This window comes from Oncorhynchus clarkii, chromosome 3 (assembly GCF_045791955.1).
Source record: "Oncorhynchus clarkii lewisi isolate Uvic-CL-2024 chromosome 3, UVic_Ocla_1.0, whole genome shotgun sequence".
NCBI lineage: Eukaryota > Metazoa > Chordata > Actinopteri > Salmoniformes > Salmonidae > Oncorhynchus > Oncorhynchus clarkii.
In genome coordinates, this window is record NC_092149.1 from 87,577,211 (window position 1) to 87,597,908 (window position 20,698).

General features: G+C 47.6%; 1 protein-coding gene across 2 annotated transcripts; it reads right to left on the reverse strand.

Moving 5' to 3' along the window:
- Positions 1 to 1,084: 1,084 nt before the first annotated feature.
- LOC139405543 (melanoregulin-like) lies at positions 1,085 to 12,601 on the reverse strand. 2 transcript variants are annotated; one of them, XM_071147959.1, is made up of 5 exons: positions 12,365 to 12,601; positions 11,714 to 11,936; positions 5,299 to 5,389; positions 3,854 to 3,993; positions 1,085 to 3,231 (listed from the first exon to the last, which is right to left on the reverse strand). In XM_071147959.1, exons 1-5 carry the CDS (start codon positions 12,442 to 12,444, stop codon positions 3,148 to 3,150), a joined length of 618 nt encoding a protein of 205 aa, XP_071004060.1. In that variant the 5' UTR covers positions 12,445 to 12,601; the 3' UTR covers positions 1,085 to 3,147. The 2 variants fall into 2 exon arrangements, with proteins under 2 accessions (XP_071004060.1, XP_071004059.1); XM_071147958.1 differs by having other exon boundaries at positions 3,821 to 3,993.
- Positions 12,602 to 20,698: the final 8,097 nt, after the last annotated feature.

Here is a 20,698-nt window from a genome sequence, read left to right on the forward strand (position 1 = left end):
TACTGAATAGTGGGATTAAGACCCAGACAGGGGCAGGGAGACCAATTGAGTTTTAATAGCATCGTCTCTATGTCCCAATCTGCTTTCTGTATCAACTCTAGGCTATACGGATAAATCAGATCCATGCTCAACAAGGAAAGCTTCCTACCGTGTCCATACTGAATGTGCTAATCTCATCCCCAGCCTGTTGTCTCTCGGTAGCAGGTTATGAACGCACTAACTAAATGTGGATGCTACCATGATTACAGATAATCCTGAATGAATCGTGAATAATGATGAGTGAGAAAGTTAGACGCACAGATATCATATCCCCCAAACAATGCTAACCTCCCCTGTTATTGGTAATGGTGAGAGGTCAGATATCATATCCCCAAACAATGCTAACCTCTCCTGTTATTGGTAATGGTGAGAGGTCAGATATCATATCCCCAAACAATGCTAACCTCCCCTGTTATTGTAATGCTGAGAGGTCAGATATCATATCCCCAAGCAATGCTAACCTCCCCTGTTATTGTAATGGTGAGAGGTTAGAGATCATACCCCGAAACAATGCTAACCTCTCCTGTTATTGGTAATGGTGAGAGGTCAGATATCATATCCCCAAACAATGCTAACCTCCCCTGTTATTGTAATGGTGAGAGGTCAGATATCATATCCCCAAAACAATGCTAACCTCCCCTGTTATTGTAATGGTGAGAGGTTAGAGATCATACCCCGAAACAATGCTAACCTCCCCTGTTATTGGTAATGGTGAGAGCTTAACATATCTTGTATATATATATATATATATATATATATATATATATATATATATATATATTATTTATTTGAACCAAATTAAACAAGTGATAGACAACAATACAGATTAAAAACACATTTTTGAAAACGGTGTGCAGGTGTGGTTGGAAGCCCAAGGGCTTATATGAAAACCTCACCACAAAACACTATATCCTATAAATAAGTACATAAGTACAAAAACAGATGACAAAATCTACTAATTATAAATGTATATATTTATTTATCAGTAATCAAGTACACTGTACATCCAGTGTAATACATATACTGTAACTGCTAGATATCCAGCCATCTGTCATCCATCCAGCCATCTGTCATTCAGCCAGCCATCTGTCATCCAGCCAGCCAGCCATCTGTCATCCATCCAGCCATCTGTCATCCAGCCAGCCATCTGTCATCCAGCCAGCCGTCTGTCATCCAGCCACCCATCTGTCATCCAGCCAGCCATCTGTCATCCAGCCAGCCGTCTGTCATCCAGCCACCCATCTGTCATCCAGCCAGCCATCTGTCATCCATCCATCCAGCCAGCCATCTGTCATCCATCCAGCCATCTTTCATCCAGCCAGCCATCTGTCATCCAGCCAGCCAGCCATCTGTCATCCAGCCAACCAGCCATCTGTCATCCATCCAGCCATCTGTCATCCAGCCAGCCATCTGTCATCCATCCAGCCATCTGTCATCTATCCAGCCATCTGTCTTGCATCCATCCAGCCATCTGTCATCCAGCCAGCCATCTGTCATCCAGCCAGCCATCTGTCATCCATCTGTCATCCAGCCAGCCATCTGTCATCCAGCCAGCCAGCCATCTGTCATCCATCCAGCCATCTGTCATCCATCCATCCATCTGTCATCCATCAGCCATCTGCCAGCCAGCCATCTGTCATCCATCCAGCCATCTGTCTTGCATCCAGCCAGCCAACTGTCATCCATCCAGCCAGCCATCTGTCTTGCATCCAGCCAGCCATCTGTCATCCATCCAGCCATCTGTCATCCAGCCAGCCAGCCATCTGTCATCCAGCCATCCAGCCATCTGTCATCCAGCCAGCCAACCATCTGTCATCCAGCCATCCAGCCATCTGTCATCCAGCCATCCTTCTGTCATCCAGCCATCCAGCCATCTGTCATCCAGCCAGCCAGCCATCTGTCATCCAGCCAGCCAGCCATCTCTCATCCAGCCAGCCAGCCATCTCTCATCCAGCCACTGCCCCAGCAATCAGCCATTCAATCAGCCAGGCAGCCAGCCACTGCCCCAGCAGACAGCCATTCAATCAGCCAGGCAGCCAGCCAGCCACTGCCCCAGCAAACAGCCATTCAATCAGCCACTACCCCTGCCCCAGCAGACAGTGGCTAGGTCTTCCTTGAAAAACTAAAAAATGTAATCCATCCACTGCCTGGGACCTACAGGTCAGCTCATAGTTCATCATAGCTCTGTAATGTGCTGGACAACAGTCTCCTATTTCCTGTCTCCTGTCTACTGAGGTGCTGGAGAGCAGCCTCCTATTTCCTGTCTACTGAGGTGCTGGAGGTCAGACGTGAAGGTTTTGTGACCCGGGCGTGAAGGTTTTGTGACCCGGGCGTGAAGGTTTTGTGACCCGGGCGTGAAGGTTTTGTGACCCGGGCGTGAAGGTTTTGTAACCCTGGTGTGAAGGTTTTGTGACCGTGACGTGAAGGTTTTGTGACCCGGGCGTGAAGGTTTTGTGATCCTGAGGTCTTGCTGGCCTACTGCCTGGGTTGTCTACTCGTGGATGAGGACAAATGGCGCCCTCTACTGGTCAGATAATGCCGGTACATGATATGCTTCTCCATCTGCATTGCTTGTTGTGTTTGGGGTTTTAGGCTGGGTTTCTATACAGAACTTTGTGACATCGGCTGATGTAAAAAGGGCTTTATATATACATTTGATTGATATACCAGCAGCTGTGGCACGAACTGTCTGTTCAGGTGACATTGATAGACATCGAGATAATCAATTTAGTTAATCAATTAAATGTTTAGTTCTTGTTAAAAAGAAAAAAACGCTGTATCAGAAGTATCCTTTCAGACTGATACAACGGTTAAATATTACAGACAATTTTACAATGTTTGTTGTTGTTGCCATAACAATACTGAAACTATGAAACACATACAACAACTTGTATAGAAAATGACTTGTGTAGGCACATTAGACGTTCTAATATAACATGTGAGGAGGTCAGTTAGAATCAGTTAAAGTGTCTACATAAAGGGACGTCCGTGATCTTCACATTCCTTCTAGTGCCGGAACGAGGAGCACAAAACACCCTCTCTCCATTCTGTCTCTTCATTCTGTCTCTCATTCACAACTCTCTCCATTCTGTCTCTACATTCTGTCTCTCATTCACAACTCTCTCTCTTTGGGTATTTCTCCTTCGCCAGTCTGATGAAATCCTCTGCACTATCCAGAGACACCAAGCGATCCTTGTAGAGGAGAAGAGAAGAGAGAAGGCATGAGAAGTAAGGAGAGGAGAAAAGGGAGGAGAAGAGAGGAGAAGAGAGGAAAGAAGGAGAAGAGGAGGGAGGAGAGGTGGAGAAGAGAGGATGGAGGAGAAGAGAGGAAATGAGGAGAAGAGAGGAGAGGCGGAGAAGAGAGAATGAGAAGAGAGGAGAACAGAGGAGAGGAAGGAGGAGAGGTGGAGAAGAGAAGAAAGGAGGAGAAGAGAGGATGGAGGAGAAGAGAGAATGAGAAGAGAGGAGAGGGGGAGAACAGAGGAGAGGAGGGAGGAGAGGTGGAGAAGAGAGGAAAGGAGGAGAAGAGAGGAGGGAGGAGGAGAAGACAGGAAAGAAGAGAGAAAACAACAAGTAGACATTAGTAGCTTGAATATTTCTCCCCTTCATTATTGTCCATTAGATTACTCCCCCCCCCCCCCTCCTGGTAAATAGGTGTGTGTGTGTGTGTGTGTGTGTGTGTGTGTGTGTGTGTGTGTGTGTGTGTGTGTGTGTGTGTGTGTGTGTGTGTGTGTGTGTGTGTGTGTGTGTGCGTGCGTGCGTAGCAGTAGGACAGCAGTACCATAACAAAGAGGTATCTGTCTGTGCTAGCCACTCCTCGTGGGAACAAACTAGAGTGGTCCAGAGTGGTCTGTAACAGCTGTCTGGCTCTGTTCAGGTTATCAGATTCACTCAGTGTTGTCTGTAACAGCTGTCTGTTCACCGTCAGGAGCGAGTCAACCTCACGCTGGTAGCCTATAGGGGACACAAGCACCAGTACAAACAACCAGGCCGGAGACGCCACATAGAATCAACAATTAGAATGTTCAACTCAATAATACTGCAACTAAAACATTGTGTTCAGGGGTTGGAAAAAAGCATCGACCCAGTACACAACACAAGCATTGGGCTCCTCAGAATGTTAATATACATCTATGTCAAATGGAGACTGATTTTGCACAGTGCTCTGTTGTTGTGTTTTGTTGAGACGGCTGAAATGAAGGAACACGACAAGAACGATGCTTTCACTCATCTTTGTTGTGTCGGATTCACGTGGGTTTAAATTGTCATTTATTATGTCAACAATCTACACAAAACAGTCTGTAATGTCCTTTCAAATGGTATCAGAAATATGCATATCCTTGCTTCAGGTCCTGAGCTACAGGCAGTTAGATTTGGGTATGACATTTTAGGCGAAAAGAAAAAAAAGAGTCCAATCCTTAATTCATTTTAACCCAACAAAATGTGGAAAAAATCAAGATGTGTGAATACTTTCTGAAGGCCATGTACATAGAGAGCAGCAGAAAGGAAAAGGTTAAGGAATTGAGATTTGAAGAGAGAAGATTATCTCTACAAACATTATGTGACCTAGCTGTGTTAGAATCTGAAGAGAGGAGATTATCTCTACAAACATTATCTGACCTAGCTGTGTTAGAATCTGAAGAGAGGAGATTATCTCTACAAACATTATGTGACCTAGCTGTGTTAGAATCTGAAGAGAGGAGATTATCTCTGCAAACATTATGTGACCTAGCTGTGTTAGAATCTGAAGAGAGGAGATTATCTCTACAATGTGACCTAGCTGTGTTATGTGTGACCTAGCTGTGTTAGAATCTGAAGAGAGGAGATTATCTCTACAAACATTATGTGACCTAGCTGTGTTACTGAAGAGGAGATTAGTGACCTAGGAGATTATCTCTAGACCTAGCTGTGTTATCTCTACAAACTTGATCTGACCTAGCTGTGTTAGAATCTGAAGAGAGGAGATTATCTCTACAAACATTATGTGACCTAGCTGTGTTAGAATCTGAAGAGAGGAGATTATCTCTACAAACATTATGTGACCTAGCTGTGTTAGAATCTGAAGAGAGGAGATTATCTCTACAAACTTGATCTGACCTAGCTGTGTTAGAATCTGAAGAGAGGAGATTACCTCTACAAACATTATGTGACCTAGCTGTGTTAGAATCTGAAGAGAGGAGATTATCTCTACAAACTTTATCTGACCTAGCTGTGTTAGAATCTGAAGAGAGGAGATTATCTCTACAAACTTGATCTGACCTAGCTGTGTTAGAATCTTCTTCCATCGGCTGCTGGTCTCTCGTTTGGTGTACCTCAGACTATGGATGTCATAGTTGAGCTTCTCCCACTCCTGATAAACAAACAAACACACACACACACACACACACACACATTAAACAGAGACACAGCCCAGATAGCACACATGCATCTCGCCGACGTCAAGAGGGTGTGGGAGGACAAAATGCAGTCTCTCGGCATCGCCGTCACGCGGTCTCTCAGCATCGCCGTCACGCGGTCGCTCAGCATCGCCGTCACACGGTCGCTCAGCATCGCCGTCACGCGGTCGTTCGGCAGCGCCGTCACGCGGTCTCTCAACATCGCCGTCACGCGGTCGTTCGGCATCGCCGTCACGCGGTCTCTCAGCATCGCCGTCACGCGGTCTCTCGGCATCGCCGTCACGCGGTCTCTCAGCATCGCCGTCACGCGGTCTCTCGGCATCGCCGTCACGCGGTCTCTCGGCATCGCCGTCACGCGGTCGCTCGGCATCGCCGTCACGCGGTCGCTCGGCATCGCCGTCACGCGGTCGCTCGGCATCGCCGTCACGCGGTCTCTCAGCATCGCCGTCACGCGGTCTCTCGGCATCGCCGTCACGCGGTCTCTCGGCATCGCCGTCACACGGTCTCTCGGCATCGCCGTCACGCGGTCGCTCAGCATCGCCGTCACGCGGTCGCTCAGCATCGCCGTCACGCGGTCGCTCAGCATCGCCGTCACGCGGTCGCTCAGCATCGCCGTCACGCGGTCTCTCAACATCGCCGTCACGCGGTCTCTCGGCATCGCCGTCACGCGGTCTCTCGGCATCGCCGTCACGCGGTCTCTCGGCATCGCCGTCACGCGGTCTCTCGGCATCGCCGTCACGCGGTCTCTCGGCATCGCCGTCACGCGGTCGCTCAGCATCGCCGTCACGCGGTCGCTCAGCATCGCCGTCACGCGGTCTCTCAACATCGCCGTCACGCGGTCTCTCGGCATCGCCGTCACGCGGTCTCTCGGCATCGACGTCACGCGGTCTCTCGGCATCGCCGTCACGCGGTCAGTCAGCATCGCCGTCACGCGGTCTCTCAACATCGCCGTCACGCGGTCTCTCAACATCGACGTCACGCGGTCTCTCAACATCGACGTCACGCGGTCTCTCAGCATCGCCGTCACGCGGTCTCTCGGCATCGCCGTCACGCGGTCTCTCGGCATCGCCGTCACGCGGTCTCTCGGCATCGCCGTCACGCGGTCTCTCGGCATCGCCGTCACGCGGTCTCTCGGCATCGCCGTCACGCAGTCAGTCAGCATCGCCGTCACGCGGTCTCTCGGCAGCGACGTCACGCGGTCGCTCGGCAGCGACGTCACGCGGTCTCTCGGCATCGCCGTCACGCGGTCTCTCAACATCGCCGTCACGCGGTCTCTCAGCATCGCCGTCACGCGGTCTCTCAGCAGCGCAGAATAGTGTAGACTTTGTATGTCATTGTGTGTCACAATGCTTGAATATCTGCCTTCTCTCAAACATGTTCGATGTCATGGTTGGGCATTTATCAGAGATCTGTAGAAGGCTTATAGGCTTAAATAAATGTTTACCACCAATTTATTATTATTTAAATACATTTTTAGGTCCATAAACATAAAGCGTTTTATTATTGCCAGTATAATTTAGCCTATAATGATCTTATATTTTCCATTCAAATTCGATGTTTACACTCATTTGGTAAAGGGTCATTCCAATCGTGTAGTGAAACAGAATTTGCTGTTGGATCCGACCTGAAATAAAAAGGTATTTTTGTGAATGTCGTCTGTCGAGCATCTTTGACATGGGTGACATTTGGCACCGTCCCAAACAACGGCTGAAGGGCGACTGCGACGTCTTGCCAACGTGTAAATGCTCTCTGTGCTGATGTAGTATGATGTCATCGGGCCGACGTCGACGAGGTGTCGGTGTGCTATCTGGGGCAGAGGTAAAGTTGTTGTTAATCGTTCAACTGCTGGCTGACATATCTCAGTCAACAAGGCATCGCTAACACAATGAGTCACGGTCCTGTGCTGTTATTCCCAACATAGTGCCAGTTGTGTCCACCGCAGCAACAATGCTGACCTGACCACGCTATTTAATATGTCGATTATCCTTTCACTTCAGGAATCCGTGCACTGATAGTTTCTAGAGATCACATGTCACGGGAGATTGTTCATCTGTGAGGCTTTTACACAGTAAGGAAAAATACACAAATATATCAATATATCACACAAGAAAAGAAAGTTAAAAACAACAGACGGGAATAATAATAATAATTATTATAATAATTTACAAAAAATAGACAAACAGATGCACAAACACAGACAAAACAACCAATCAAAATACCCTTTAATCAGTATGGTCCCACAACAAGCCTCAGACTCAGGGCCGGCCCGCTCGTTAGGCAGACTGACGAGGGCGGCATTTTCTGAACTAAACTGACCAAGTCTCCAACAACACATTAAACCTCATAATAATAATAATAATAATAATGGGCCTCCCGGGTGGCGCAGTGGTTAAGGGACGGCTGTGCCACCAGAGACTCCGGGTTCGCGCCCAGGCTCTGTCGTAACCGGCCGCGACCGGGAGGTCCGTGGGGCGACGCACAATTGGCTCAGCGTCGTCCGGGTTAGGGAGGGCTTGGCCGGTAGGGATGTCCTTGTCTCATCGCGCACCAGCGACTCCTGTGGCGTGCCAGGTGTTTCCTCCGACACATTGGTGCGGCTGGCTTCCGGGTTGGATGCGCGCTGTGTTAAGAAGCAGTGCGGCTGGTTGGGTTGTGTATCGGAGGACGCATGACTTTCAACCTTCGTCTCTCCCGAGCCCGTACGGGAGTTGTAGCGATGAGACAAGATAGTAGCTACTAACACAATTGGACACCACGAAATTGGGGAGAAAAAGGGGTAACATTTTAAAAATAAAAGAAATAAGCTATGTATTATAAATGAATGAATGAACCAACTAAATTGGGGAGAAAAAGGGGTAAAATTTTAAGAATAAAAGAAATAAGCTATGTATTATAAATGAATGAATGAACCAACTAAATTGGGGAGAAAAAGGGGTGAAAAAAATAAAACCTCATAATTCTACCCCCCAAAACTAATGACACTTCTCTCAACCAATGGCATGAGGGCTTTTTTTTATGTGAGCAGTGCCCACTTTGTCAAAGGCAGGGACATAAAATATTTAAGATGGACGCCTTCTAGGCCTTGGCATTCATAAAATTTCATTGCAGGCGACATACACCCCAGTATGCACGGACCGACGCCGACGTCTTCTGGAGGTCTTTTTTTAGACCGGTCTAGATCGGCTGTCTTTTTTGGTGTGTTTTACAAACGGTGGGCCTACCACATAGATGGGAATTCTCCTCAAATTCTATTTCAGGCGAAACTGTAGGCTACACCCCAGTAAGCACGGACCGACACATCTGCATTTTGGACGTATTGTTTTGGTCTTGATTTCCACGTCCACGGAAAATGGTTTTTGGACCGGTTTGGCCCAATCTGAACCAATCATACACGTCTATGTTTGGTTCAGATTTGGTCCGGTCTGGACCAGCTTTGATTTGACCCAAACATGGGCGGGAGTTGGCAAGACAGCAGAAACAGATCTGAGAAGTGGTTAGGCCATCACTGAGACTAACTCAACCCTTCTAGGCCGTGGTAAAATGGACCCCTTTCTAGGCCTTGGAAGATGGTCCCCTTTCTAGGCCTTGGAAGATGGTCCCCTTTCTAGGCCTTGGTAAGATGGACCCCTTCTAGGCCTTGGAAGATGGGCACCTTCTAGGCTGTGGTAAGATGGACCCCTTTCTAGGCCTTGGTAAGATGGACCCCTTCTAGGCCTTGGAAGATGGGCGCCTTCTAGGCTGTGGTAAGATGGACCCCTTTCTAGGCCTTGGTAAGATGGACCCCTTCTAGGCCTTGGTAAGATGAACCTCTTTCTAGGCCTTGGTAAGATGGACCCCTTTCTAGGCCTTGGTAAGATGGACCCCTTTCTAGGCCTTGGTAAGATGGACCCCTTCTAGGCCTTGGAAGATGGTCCCCTTCTAGGCCTTGGAAGATGGTCCCCTTTCTAGGCCTTGGTAAGATGGACCCCTTCTAGGCCTTGGTAAGATGACCCCTTTCTAGGCCGTGGTAAAATGGTCCCCTTTCTAGGCCGTGGTAAGATGGTCCCTTTCTAGGCCTTGGAAGATGGACGCCTTCTAGGCCGTGGTAAGATGGACCCCTTTCTAGGCCGTGGTAAGATGGACCCCTTTCTAGGCCTTGGTAAAATTGTCCCCTTTCTAGGCCTTGGTAAACTCCAATATTGTGCCCTACATGTAGCCTCCATGAGTGTCATAAATACCCTATATGAAAGAACTCTGTGTTCGACATCTCTGATTGAATGATTTAATTGAGGTGAGTCAGTATAAACATGATGCTGCCCTGAGAGTGAGAAATGTACAGAGAAGACCCAACTGAGTGTGTGCTCATGCGCATATCTCTAACTCAGAGGGTTTATTATTCTTATTATTCTTAATCCCCAGCCTGGACTCTGTAGGACTCTAATCCCCAGCCTGGACTCCGTAGGACTCTAATCCCCAGCCTGGACTCTGTAGGACTCTAATCCCCAGCCTGGACTCCGTAGGACTCTAATCCCCAGCCTGGACTCCGTAGGACTCTAATCCCCAGCCTGGACTCCGTAGGACTCTAATCCCCAGCCTGGACTCCGTAGGACTCTAATCCCCAGCCTGGACTCCGTAGGACTCTAATCCCCAGCCTGGACTCCGTAGGACTCTAATCCCCAGCCTGGACTCCGTAGGACTCTAATCCCCAGCCTGGACTCCGTAGGACTCTAATCCCCAGCCTGGACTCTGTAGGACTCTAATCCCCAGCCTGGACTCCGTAGGACTCTAATCCCCAGCCTGGACTCCGTAGGACTCTAATCCCCAGCCTGGACTCCATAGGACTCTAATCCCCAGCCTGGACTCCGTAGGACTCTAATCGCCAGCCTGGACTCCGTAGGACTCTAATCCCCAGCCTGGACTCTGTAGGACTCTAATCCCGGGGATTAGGCTGGGACTCTAATCCCCAGCCTGGACTCTGTAGGACTCTAATCCCCAGCCTGGACTCCATAGGACTCTAATCCCCAGCCTGGACTCCGTAGGACTCTAATCCCCAGCCTGGACTCCGTAGGACTCTAATCCCCAGTGACATCAGCAGTGACAAACAGTTCAGCTCCGTGATGTCAGCAGTGACCAACAGTTCAGCTCCGTGACGTCAGCAGTGACCAACAGTTCAGCTCCGTGATGTCAGGGGTGGAAGGATATGGACTGACTATCAGAGGACAGACAAGGGGCAGAAGGATATGGACTGACTATCAGAGGACAGAGAAGGGGCAGAAGGATATGGACTGACTATCAGAGGACAGAGAGGCAGAAGGATATGGACTGACTGACTATCAGAGGACAGAGAGGAGGCAGAAGGATATGGACTGACTGACTATCAGAGGACAGAGAAGGGAGAGAAGGATATGGACTGACTATCAGAGGGCAGAGAAGGGAGGGAAGGATATGGACTGACTGACTATCAGAGGACAGAGAAGGGGTGGAAGGATATGGACTGACTGACTATCAGAGGTCAGAGAAGGGGTGGAAGGATATGGACTGACTATCAGAGGACAGAGAAGGGGCGGAAGGATATGGACTGACTATCAGGACAGAGAGGAGGCGGAAGGATATGGACTGACTATCAGAGGTCAGAGAAGGGGCGGAAGGATATGGACTGACTATCAGAGGTCAGAGAGGGGGCGGAAGGATATGGACTGACTATCAGAGGTCAGAGAGGGGGCGGAAGGATATGGACTGACCATCAGAGGACAGTGAAGGGGCAGAAGGATATGGACTGACCATCAGAGGCAGTAGAGATGACCAGGGATGTTCTCTGTTTAGTGAGTCCTCCAGATCAGAGGCAGTAGGGATGACCAGGGATGTTCTCTGTTTAGTGAGTCCTCCAGATCAGAGGCAGTAGGGATGACCAGAGATGTTCTCTGTTTAGTGAGTCCTCCAGATCAGAGACAGTAGGGATGACCAGGGATGTTCTGTTGATAAGTGTGTGAAATGGACCATTTTCCTGTGCATTGTCACTAGTTGCGTAGTTTTGGGTGTCATGGAAAATGTACGGAGTAAAAAGTACATTATTTTCTTTAGGAATGAGGTGAAGTTAAAGTAAAAGCTGTCCAAAATATAACTAGTAAAGTACAGATACCCCCAGAAAACTACTTAAGTAGTACTTTACAGTATTTTTACTTCAGTACTTTACACCACCACACCTTCAGTGTACCTGAGTGGACAGGTTGTGCCCTACCCAAGCTCTGTATCGGGTAGTTTATTTTCCCCAGCTCAGGTGCAGGTCGTGTCTCTCTCACCTCTGTGTACGTATCTGCCTCGTTCCTCATCGTGATAAAGGCTTGGAGCTCTCCGTCCGACTCTGCATCTCCCACGGAGGTCCTGGGGCTGCTCCAGGGGATCCACTCCTGCTCCTCTGTCCTCCAAGACAGGCCCTCCTGACCCGGGCTTGGGTCACTGTGGCTGGACATGCAGGCTCTGGAGGTCTGAGTCCTGATGCTCTGCATTTTGGAAGTCTCATATCTGGAGGACCAGAGAGGTGCATTCAAGTTCATGTTGAGGTAGTCTCTCTCTCGTCACAGATTTGGTTCTGGGTGCCCTTATAGTTCCAATATCACTAATTTGACCCTCCTTGCCATGCCAATGCTGTGATTCAGGAAAGAAATAGCCTGAACACATGCTGACTGAGAGATTCTCCTAAACATAGCCTACATACCAGATTACAGAGGCTTCACAGACGCTGCTTGTTTATATCTCCGGGCAGTGTGCCAAGATTTAAAAAAAATAGACTATGCTATATATATATATATATTCCCATTCAGAAGAATCTGTAGATCTGAATGAAATAGACTAGAATGGATTATCATGCTGTTTTAATAAAGCCTACAATTTAAAAAAAACAATAATACTCTTAACGTAATATATCGTTCATAAAACAATAATATTCTTACCGTAATATAGCGTTCTTCTCATCTAGGTTCTCATCAAGATTGCAGTAACTCCGCCAACAACAACTATACAACGCCCCCATCAGACCCAAGAACTGTCATCCAGCACATCTGATTACCCGAATAATATCTTTACAATTTTCCTCCGGTTTTTACCATGAAATAAATATTTTAAGATGTAACGTTCCCAACATTGCGAGCCGGATCTCAGACACAACTCTGAAAACTTCACGCGTCTTGTTTTTCATGGTCCATTGGGGGGCGGAGCGCTGAGCACGTGAGTCCATTCAAGAAGCGTGACTAACCTAGCGTGACGGTGTATCTGGAAACCATGAATGGAACATTTCTTCAGCCACTGATGGACAATGCTATTAGCTCTGTTGAGTCCTCTCTCCCATGTGTTTACTCTTATGTATCTATGTAGATGTAACAGTATAACTTTAGACCGTCCCCTCGCCCATACCCGGGCTCGAACCACACATCACCCACCTCTGCACACATCAACAACAGTCACCCCTCGAAGCATCGTTACCCATCGCTCCACAAAAGCCGCAGCCCTTGCAGAGCAAAGGGGGAACAACTACTTCAAGGTCTCAGAGCGATTGACGTCACCGATTGAAACGCGATTTAGCGCGCCCCGCTAACTAAGCTAGCCGTTTCACATCCGTTACACTCACCCCCCTTTTGACCTCCTCCTTTTAAAGTTTGTACACTAGATATGTGATAACTATGATTCCATTACCGGTTAGCTAATACAAAACACAGCCATGGATTATTCAACTAATCTGGACTGGTGTCCTCCTCAGTCTATAGACTGACCTATGAGGGCTGGAACAAAAACCTGGACTGGTATCCTCCTCAGTCTATAGACTGACCTATGAGGGCTGGAACAAAAACCTGGACTGGTATCCTCCTCAGTCTATAGACTGACCTATGAGGGCTGGAACAAAAACCTGGACTGGTGTCCTCCTCAGTCTATAGACTGACCTACGAGAGCTGGAACAAAAACCTGGACTGGTGTCCTCCTCAGTCTATAGACTGACCTACGAGGGCTGGAACAAAAACCTGGACTGGTGTCCTCCTCAGTCTATAGACTGACCTACGAGAGCTGGAACAAAAACCTGGACTGGTGTCCTCCTCAGTCTATGGACTGACCTACGAGAGCTGGAACAAAAACCTGGACTGGTGTCCTCCTCAGTCTATGGACTGACCTACGAGAGCTGGAACAAAAACCTGGACTGGTGTCCTCCTCAGTCTATGGACTGACCTACGAGGGCTGGAACATCACTTTTCTCAAGGTAGGCTACACCACTGTATTTACAGTGCATGTAAGATTTGAAGTTCATAGATTACATGTCAGATTACATGTCAATCACAACACAGACGCCATGTTATCGTTCTCCTAGCGATTGGGGTATAATTTGACTGCTGCCGTGACAACTACTGTGGTACTGTCTCTCAGATGTAGGCTCGGGAAGTGACAGACATTGTAGGGAGCAGGACAGATGAGATCCTGTTACCTGACCGTCCACTATTCTGGACAGCTAATACTGCTGCCCTACGGACACACACAGATATACAAGATGGCGCCGGAGAAGAAGGCAGACACCTATAGACAGATATACAAGATGGCGCCGGAGAAAAAGGCAGACACACACAGATATACAAGATGGCGCCGGAGAAGAAGGCAGACATCCACAGATATACAAGATGGCGCCGGAGAAGAAGGCAGACACCCACAGATATACAAGATGGCGCCGGAGAAGAAGGCAGACACCCACAGATATACAAGATGGCGCCGGAGAAGAAGGCAGACATCCACAGATATACAAGATGGCGCCGGAGAAGAAGGCAGACACCCACAGATATACAAGATGGCGCCGGAGAAGAAGGCAGACACCCACAGATATACAAGATGGCGCCGGAGAAGAAGGCAGACATCCACAGATATACAAGATGGCGCCGGAGAAGAAGGCAGACGTTTTACCTGTCCCCAACCGATTGTGTTTTTTGCTTGTTTAATTGCGTTGTTTGTAAACTTTTGTTGTTTTAAACTTATTTTGTACATAATGTTGCCGCTACCATCTCTTACGACCAAAAATATCTTCTGGACATCAGGACTGTGATTACTCACCACAGACTGGCAGAATCCTTTTTTTCCCTTAAACGAGTCTGACGAGGCCAACTTGAATGATATACCGCTTTCTCGGGAACAGGCCCAGATCCCTGTGATTTGCGTGAAGAGGAGAAAAAGGGGGCAAAGGGCGGGCTGCCTCCTGAGAATTCGTAGGTGATCGAATAGACCCCCACTTCCTACCATTCTGCTAGCAAACGTGCAATCTTTGGACCATCAAATATATGACCTACGCGGAAGATTAAACTACCAACAGGACATTCAAAACTGTGATATCTTATGCTTCATGGAGTCGTGGCTGAACGACACTATCAACATACAGTTGGCTGGTTATACGATGTACTGACAGACTAGAACAGCGGCGTCTGGTAAGACAAGGGGCGGCGGACTATGTATTTTTGTAAACAACAGCTGGTGCAGAATAGCTAAGCATGTCTGTCTCCAGCTATTGCTCGCCTGAGGTGGAGTATCTCATGATAAACTGTAGACCACATTACCTACCTAGTTTTCAACTGTATTTTTCATAGCTGTTTACATACCACCACAGACTGAGGCTGGCACTAAGACAGCATTGAATGAGCTGTATTCCGCCATAAGCAAACAAGAAAACACTAACCCAGAGGTGGCACTCCTAGTGCTAGTGTCCTGGCTCACCTGTGGTGTCATGGCATTATAGCACTCTGGGGCACAGTGCTAGTGTCCTGGCTCACCTGTGGTGTCATGGCATTATGGCACTGGGGCACAGTGCTAGTGTCCTGGCTCACCTGTGGTGTCATGGCATTATGGCACTCTGGGGCACAGTGCTAGTGTCTTGGCTCATCTGTGGTGTCATGGCATTATGGCACTCTGGTGCACAGTGCTAGTGTCCTGGCTCACCTGTGGTGTCATGGCATTATGGCACTCTGGGGCACAGTGCTAGTGTCCTGGCTCACCTGTGGTGTCATGGCATTATGGCACTCTGGGGCACAGTGCTAGTGTCCTGGCTCATCTGTGGTGTCATGGCATTATGGCACTCTGTGGCACATTGCTAGTGTCCTGGCTCATCTGTGGTGTCATGGCATTATGGCACTGGGGCACAGTGCTAGTGTCCTGGCTAATCTGTGGTGTCATGGCATTATGGTACTCTGGGGCACAGTGCTAGTGTCCTGGCTCACCTGTGGTGTCATGGCATTATGGCACAGTGCTAGTGTCCTGGCTCACCTGTGGTGCCATGGCATTTTGGCACTCTGGGGCACAGTGCTAGTGTCCTGGCTCATCTGTGGTGTCATGGCATTATGGCACTCTGGGGCACAGTGCTAGTGTCCTGGCTCCTCTGTGGTGTCATGGCATTATGGCACTCTGGGGCACAGTGCTAGTGTCCTGGCTCACCTGTGGTGTCATGGCATTATGGCACAGTGCTAGTGTCCTGGCTCACCTGTGGTGTCATGGCATTATGGCACTCTGGGGCACAGTGCTAGTGTCCTGGCTCACCTGTGGTGTCATGGCATTATGGCACTCTGGGGCACAGTGCTAGTGTCCTGGCTCATCTGTGGTGTCATGGCATTATGGCACTCTGGGGCACAGTGCTAGTGTCCTGGCTCATCTGTGGTGTCATGGCATTATGGCACTGGGGCACAGTGCTAGTGTCCTGGCTCATCTGTGGTGTCATGGCATTATGGCACTCTGGGGCACAGTGCTAGTGTCATCTGTGGTGTCAGTGCTCTGGGGCACAGTGCTCCTGGCTCATCTGTGGTGTCATGGCATTATGGCACTCTGGGGCACAGTGCTAGTGTCCTGGCTCATCTGTGGTGTCATGGCATTATGGCACTGGGGCACAGTGCTAGTGTCCTGGCTCATCTGTGGTGTCATGGCATTATGGCACTCTGGGGCACAGTGCTAGTGTCCTGGCTCATCTGTGGTGTCATGGCATTATGGCACTCTGGGGCACAGTGTCCTGGCTCACCTGTGGTGTCATGGCATTATGGCACAGTGCTAGTGTCCTGGCTCACCGGTGGTGTCATGGCATTATGGCACTCTGGGGCACAGTGCTAGTGTCCTGGCTCACCTGTGGTGTCATGGAATTATGGCACAGTGCTAGTGTCCTGGCTCACCTGTGGTGTCATGGCATTATGGCACTCTGGGGCACAGTGCTAGTGTCTTGGCTCATCTGTGGTGTCATGACATTATGGCACTCTGGGGCACAGTGCTAGTGTCCTGGCTCACCTGTGGTGTCATGGCATTATGGCACTCTGTGGCACATTGCTAGTGTCCTGGCTCACCTGTGGTGTTATGGCATTATGGCACTCTGGGACACCATGCTAGTGTCCTGGCTCACCTGTGGTGTCATGGCAGAATGAAGGTGTAACGTTTAAATAATGTACAGTATCTAAGTTTAGCAGCCAGGGGGCAGTGTTGCTCCACTCAGCTCACCAGAGCTCCTAATTTAGACAGTGGCCTCACTGAGTTTAGCAGCCAGGGGGCAGTGTTGCTCCACTCAGCTCACCAGAGCTCCTAATTTAGACAGTGGCCTCACTGAGTTTAGCAGCCAGGGGGCAGTGTTGCTCCACACAGCACACCAGAGATCCTAATTTAGACAGTGGCCTCACTGAGTTTAGCAGCCAGGGGGCAGTGTTGCTCCACACAGCACACCAGAGATCCTACCCTTTCATCAAACTAACACTGGTTTATTTGTGTTGCAGGTAACATGAGCTGTGTCTGCTGTTAGATTATATTTCTGTGTTTTTAATGTTCCATAACAAAGTAAAAGAGTGCAAGAGCATTTGTTTTGTTTATGGTTTTTCTTCTCCTTTGTGACTAACTCAGTTGGTTGGAAGTCATTCAGAGACCAGTCAGTCAGAGACCAGTCAGCCAGCCGCTGGATGTCTGATGTGACTTATCTCTTGTACTGCTGCTGAAATGTGTGTTCAGTCCTGTGGCGCCGGGTCCAGTCCAGTTCTTCTGGGATCAGCACACACACACACACACACACACACACACACACACACACACACACACACACACACACACACACACACACACACACACACACACGCTCCCGGTTACGGCTCAGCTCTCTGACGGACTGCTCCCGGTTCAGCTCTCTGACAGACTGCTCCCGGTTCAGCTCTCTGACAGACTGCTCCCGGTTCAGCTCTCTGACTGACTGCTCCCGGTTCAGCTCTCAGAAGGACTGCTCCTGTTTCAGCTCTCTGACTGATGGACTGCTCCTGGTCACGGTTAGATCTACTCCAGCCACATCTGAATCCCTTTAAGTTAAACGCTTCATTACATTAGCCACCATTTTAAGAGGGGGGAAATTGATAATGTTCCGATCTTCATGTAGGCCAAGTCTCTTGTCAGTGGACTGCTGTGAAACTCAACAGGAGGAGAATGGTTCCTGTAATAAAGGAATTATTCAATTCTGGCTATTTTCCCTGCTCCTTTTTTTCCCCCCAAGTCGAACTGTGGAATGACATAATCTGTAGATCTAGGACGTACGGTGATTTAATTTGTAAATGATAAGAACCATTTACGCAGTACAGATGTAAGTTCTTTACATGGGAATTTTGATCTGGAAATCCCTTGTCTGAGTCACTCTACGTAGTATGATGAGGCAGTGGAATATCCAACCTGCTATTTATAGCTAAATAATAAAAAAATTATTTTTTAATATTTTGCATGTTATGTTGGCATTAATACGTGTCACATAGTTTGAAAACAATGTACATTTTTTTAAATAAAACAAATCAAATGTATTGAGTTTAATTAAGATGTATACAAACATGGTCTCTCTTTTGCCTGAGTAAGGCAGCTCCAAAATGCAGGTGTTTCAGTCTAGCTCAGTGCTTTCTGTGGTGGAAGGGCAGACAGCGGATGATACAGGTGTTTCAGTCTAGCTCAGTGCTTTCTGTGGTGGAGGGGCAGCCAGCGGATGATACAGAGCGTAAGGGTTGGTAATCTTCTCTTGTCGCTCTGTGATTGGCTCAGTGTTCTGTCACTCATATAGGCTGGTAGGTGTAGAGTTTTATGGTTGTACTATGAAAAGTATTAGTATCAAAAGGTTTGTTTTTTCAAGCAGAATGACCAGTGGCAGTCGGGATGTGTTCAAGTTGTTTTGGTGTCGATTAGCTTTTACAGTTTTGGCAGCGTAAAGAGAATAAGTATGAACAGTTTCTAAAAGGCTGTGCTTTCAGCAAGCACAACTTAATCACTAAGTTATTGGATCTCTATGCCTCCCTGATCCTTCAGTCTAAAGTCCTCTCCAGAAACATCATTTACAACCATCAGTGGGCAGTGAAGGAAACAATCTCATTTAACGGTTCACTAGCCCCAGTAAGAAGGCATTGCATTGTTTTAATAAGGGTCTCAGAAATATCGGATTGGAAAACAATCAACAATCAAGCATGAAACCTACCAGTACAAACAGTCAGATCAGAGAAGTTGAGAGAGAGAGAGAGAGAGAGAGAGAGAGAGAGAGAGAGAGAGAGAGAGAGAGAGAGAGAGAGAGAGAGAGAGAGAGAGAGAGAGAGAGAGAGAGAGAGATAAGTGTTGAGAGTTCACAGACCAGCAAACCAGCCGCTCATTTGAGAGTGTATCAGTCCAATATCAGTCTTACTATGAGTCCCAAATTGCACCCTTTTCCCTATATGGTGGACTACTTTTGACCCCTAAGGGAATAGTGGGGGGCATTTGTACCACACACAGCCTTAGATATTCCCAGTGGTGGTGCAAACTCAACATTTTCTTTTCTTTAGATGCCAGCAAAGCCACTAGACAACACTAAACAGTACATTAATAGCATTATACTGTTAGGGCCTACATGAAGCTGTTCCAACAACAGATGTTTATTTTCAGCACCATGGAGTGAATCCTTACCACCGCTACACCTGGCTATCAGCGGAGCCTCGTCTGGCAGCGAAAACAGTTAATTCAGCCTCATTTACTGCCTTTAAAAAAAAACAAAGCTGGCTTGGCTGACTTGCTTAAACAAATGTGGTTTCCAATGACAATTGAGATGTACAAACTATGGCATAATGAGTGAACTAGGACAAATGTAACTTTTCGTTCAGCACTTTGGAAATGTGCAGTGACAAGATTCAGAACATGGGCTACTCTTACAGTATTCTCCCTGTTCACCAAGTCAGAATCGAAGGATAACTTAAATGGGGCATATAGGCAGACAATGAAAGCTCTTACAATATTTGATGATTACATTTCTCTTAAAAACAGGCTGTAGGCTACATGTGCACCACCAAGTGAGAACAGTAGGCTAAATTATGAGGGGGCTCTAACAGTGAGAACAGTAGGCTAAATTCGGCGGGGGCTCTAACAGTGAGAACAGTAGGCTAAATTATGAGGGGGCTCTAACAGTCAGTCCAATCAGTTTGCTGCCCCTTCTTAGTAAACTGATGGAGAGAATTGTATTTGTCCAAATATTGTACAATGCTATTTTTCAGAGAAAAAGTGAACACTAACTTTCAGGATGCATAAAGAGAAAGGCACTCAGCACTGACTCAGATGACTGATAATTTGTTAAAATCAATGGATAATAAGATGATAGTTGTATTGTTGATTTCAAGGCTTAAGAGGTGAAAGATACTGAATGGGTGTAGACAAAGAAGAGCTCTCCAGTACACGTACCAAAACATTCAAGGGCCATTTTCTCAAAAAGTGGGGTTACAAGTTGATCAAACTTCAAAGCAGAATTTCTTTCCAATTGTTCCTCATCCTCTGCAGTGTATGATAAAAAAAAATCTAACTTTTGAGTCTCTACTTTTATCCAATGTATAAAACATAGTTTTTTAGGACCATATCGACATAGTTGGTCACAGATAGTTGGAGCTGTTATCGTTTAGATTTCAGTGCAGGCTTTGATGTTATTGATTATACATTGTTATTGAGGAAACTCACTTGTTATGGCTTTTACATCACACGGTTGTAGAGTTACTTATTCAATAGAACTCAGAACCCAACTATCTTCCATTGTTCAACTACCCAACTATCTTCCATTGTTCAACTACCCAACTATCTTCCATTGTTCAACTACCCAACTATCTTCCATTGTTCAACCACCCAACTATCTTCCATTGTTCAACCACCCAACTATCTTCCATTGTTCAACCACCCAACTATCTTCCATTGTTCAACTACCCAACTATCTTCCATTGTTCAATGGAAACTTCTCTTTTTGTAACTGTGGCAGTGCAGTGGTCTAAGCATTGTGC

Coding starts and splice junctions, on each gene's coding strand:
- LOC139405543 (XM_071147958.1), bottom strand. CDS start 12,444: ATGGGGGCGTTGTATAGTTGTTGTTGGCGGAGTTACTGCAATCTTGAT. Junction 11,937..12,364: donor GAGAAGAACGCTATATTACG/GTAAGAATATTA, acceptor CTGGTCCTCCAG/ATATGAGACTTCCAAAATGC. Junction 3,994..5,298: donor GAAGATTCTAACACAGCTAG/GTCAGATCAAGT, acceptor TGTCCCCTATAG/GCTACCAGCGTGAGGTTGAC.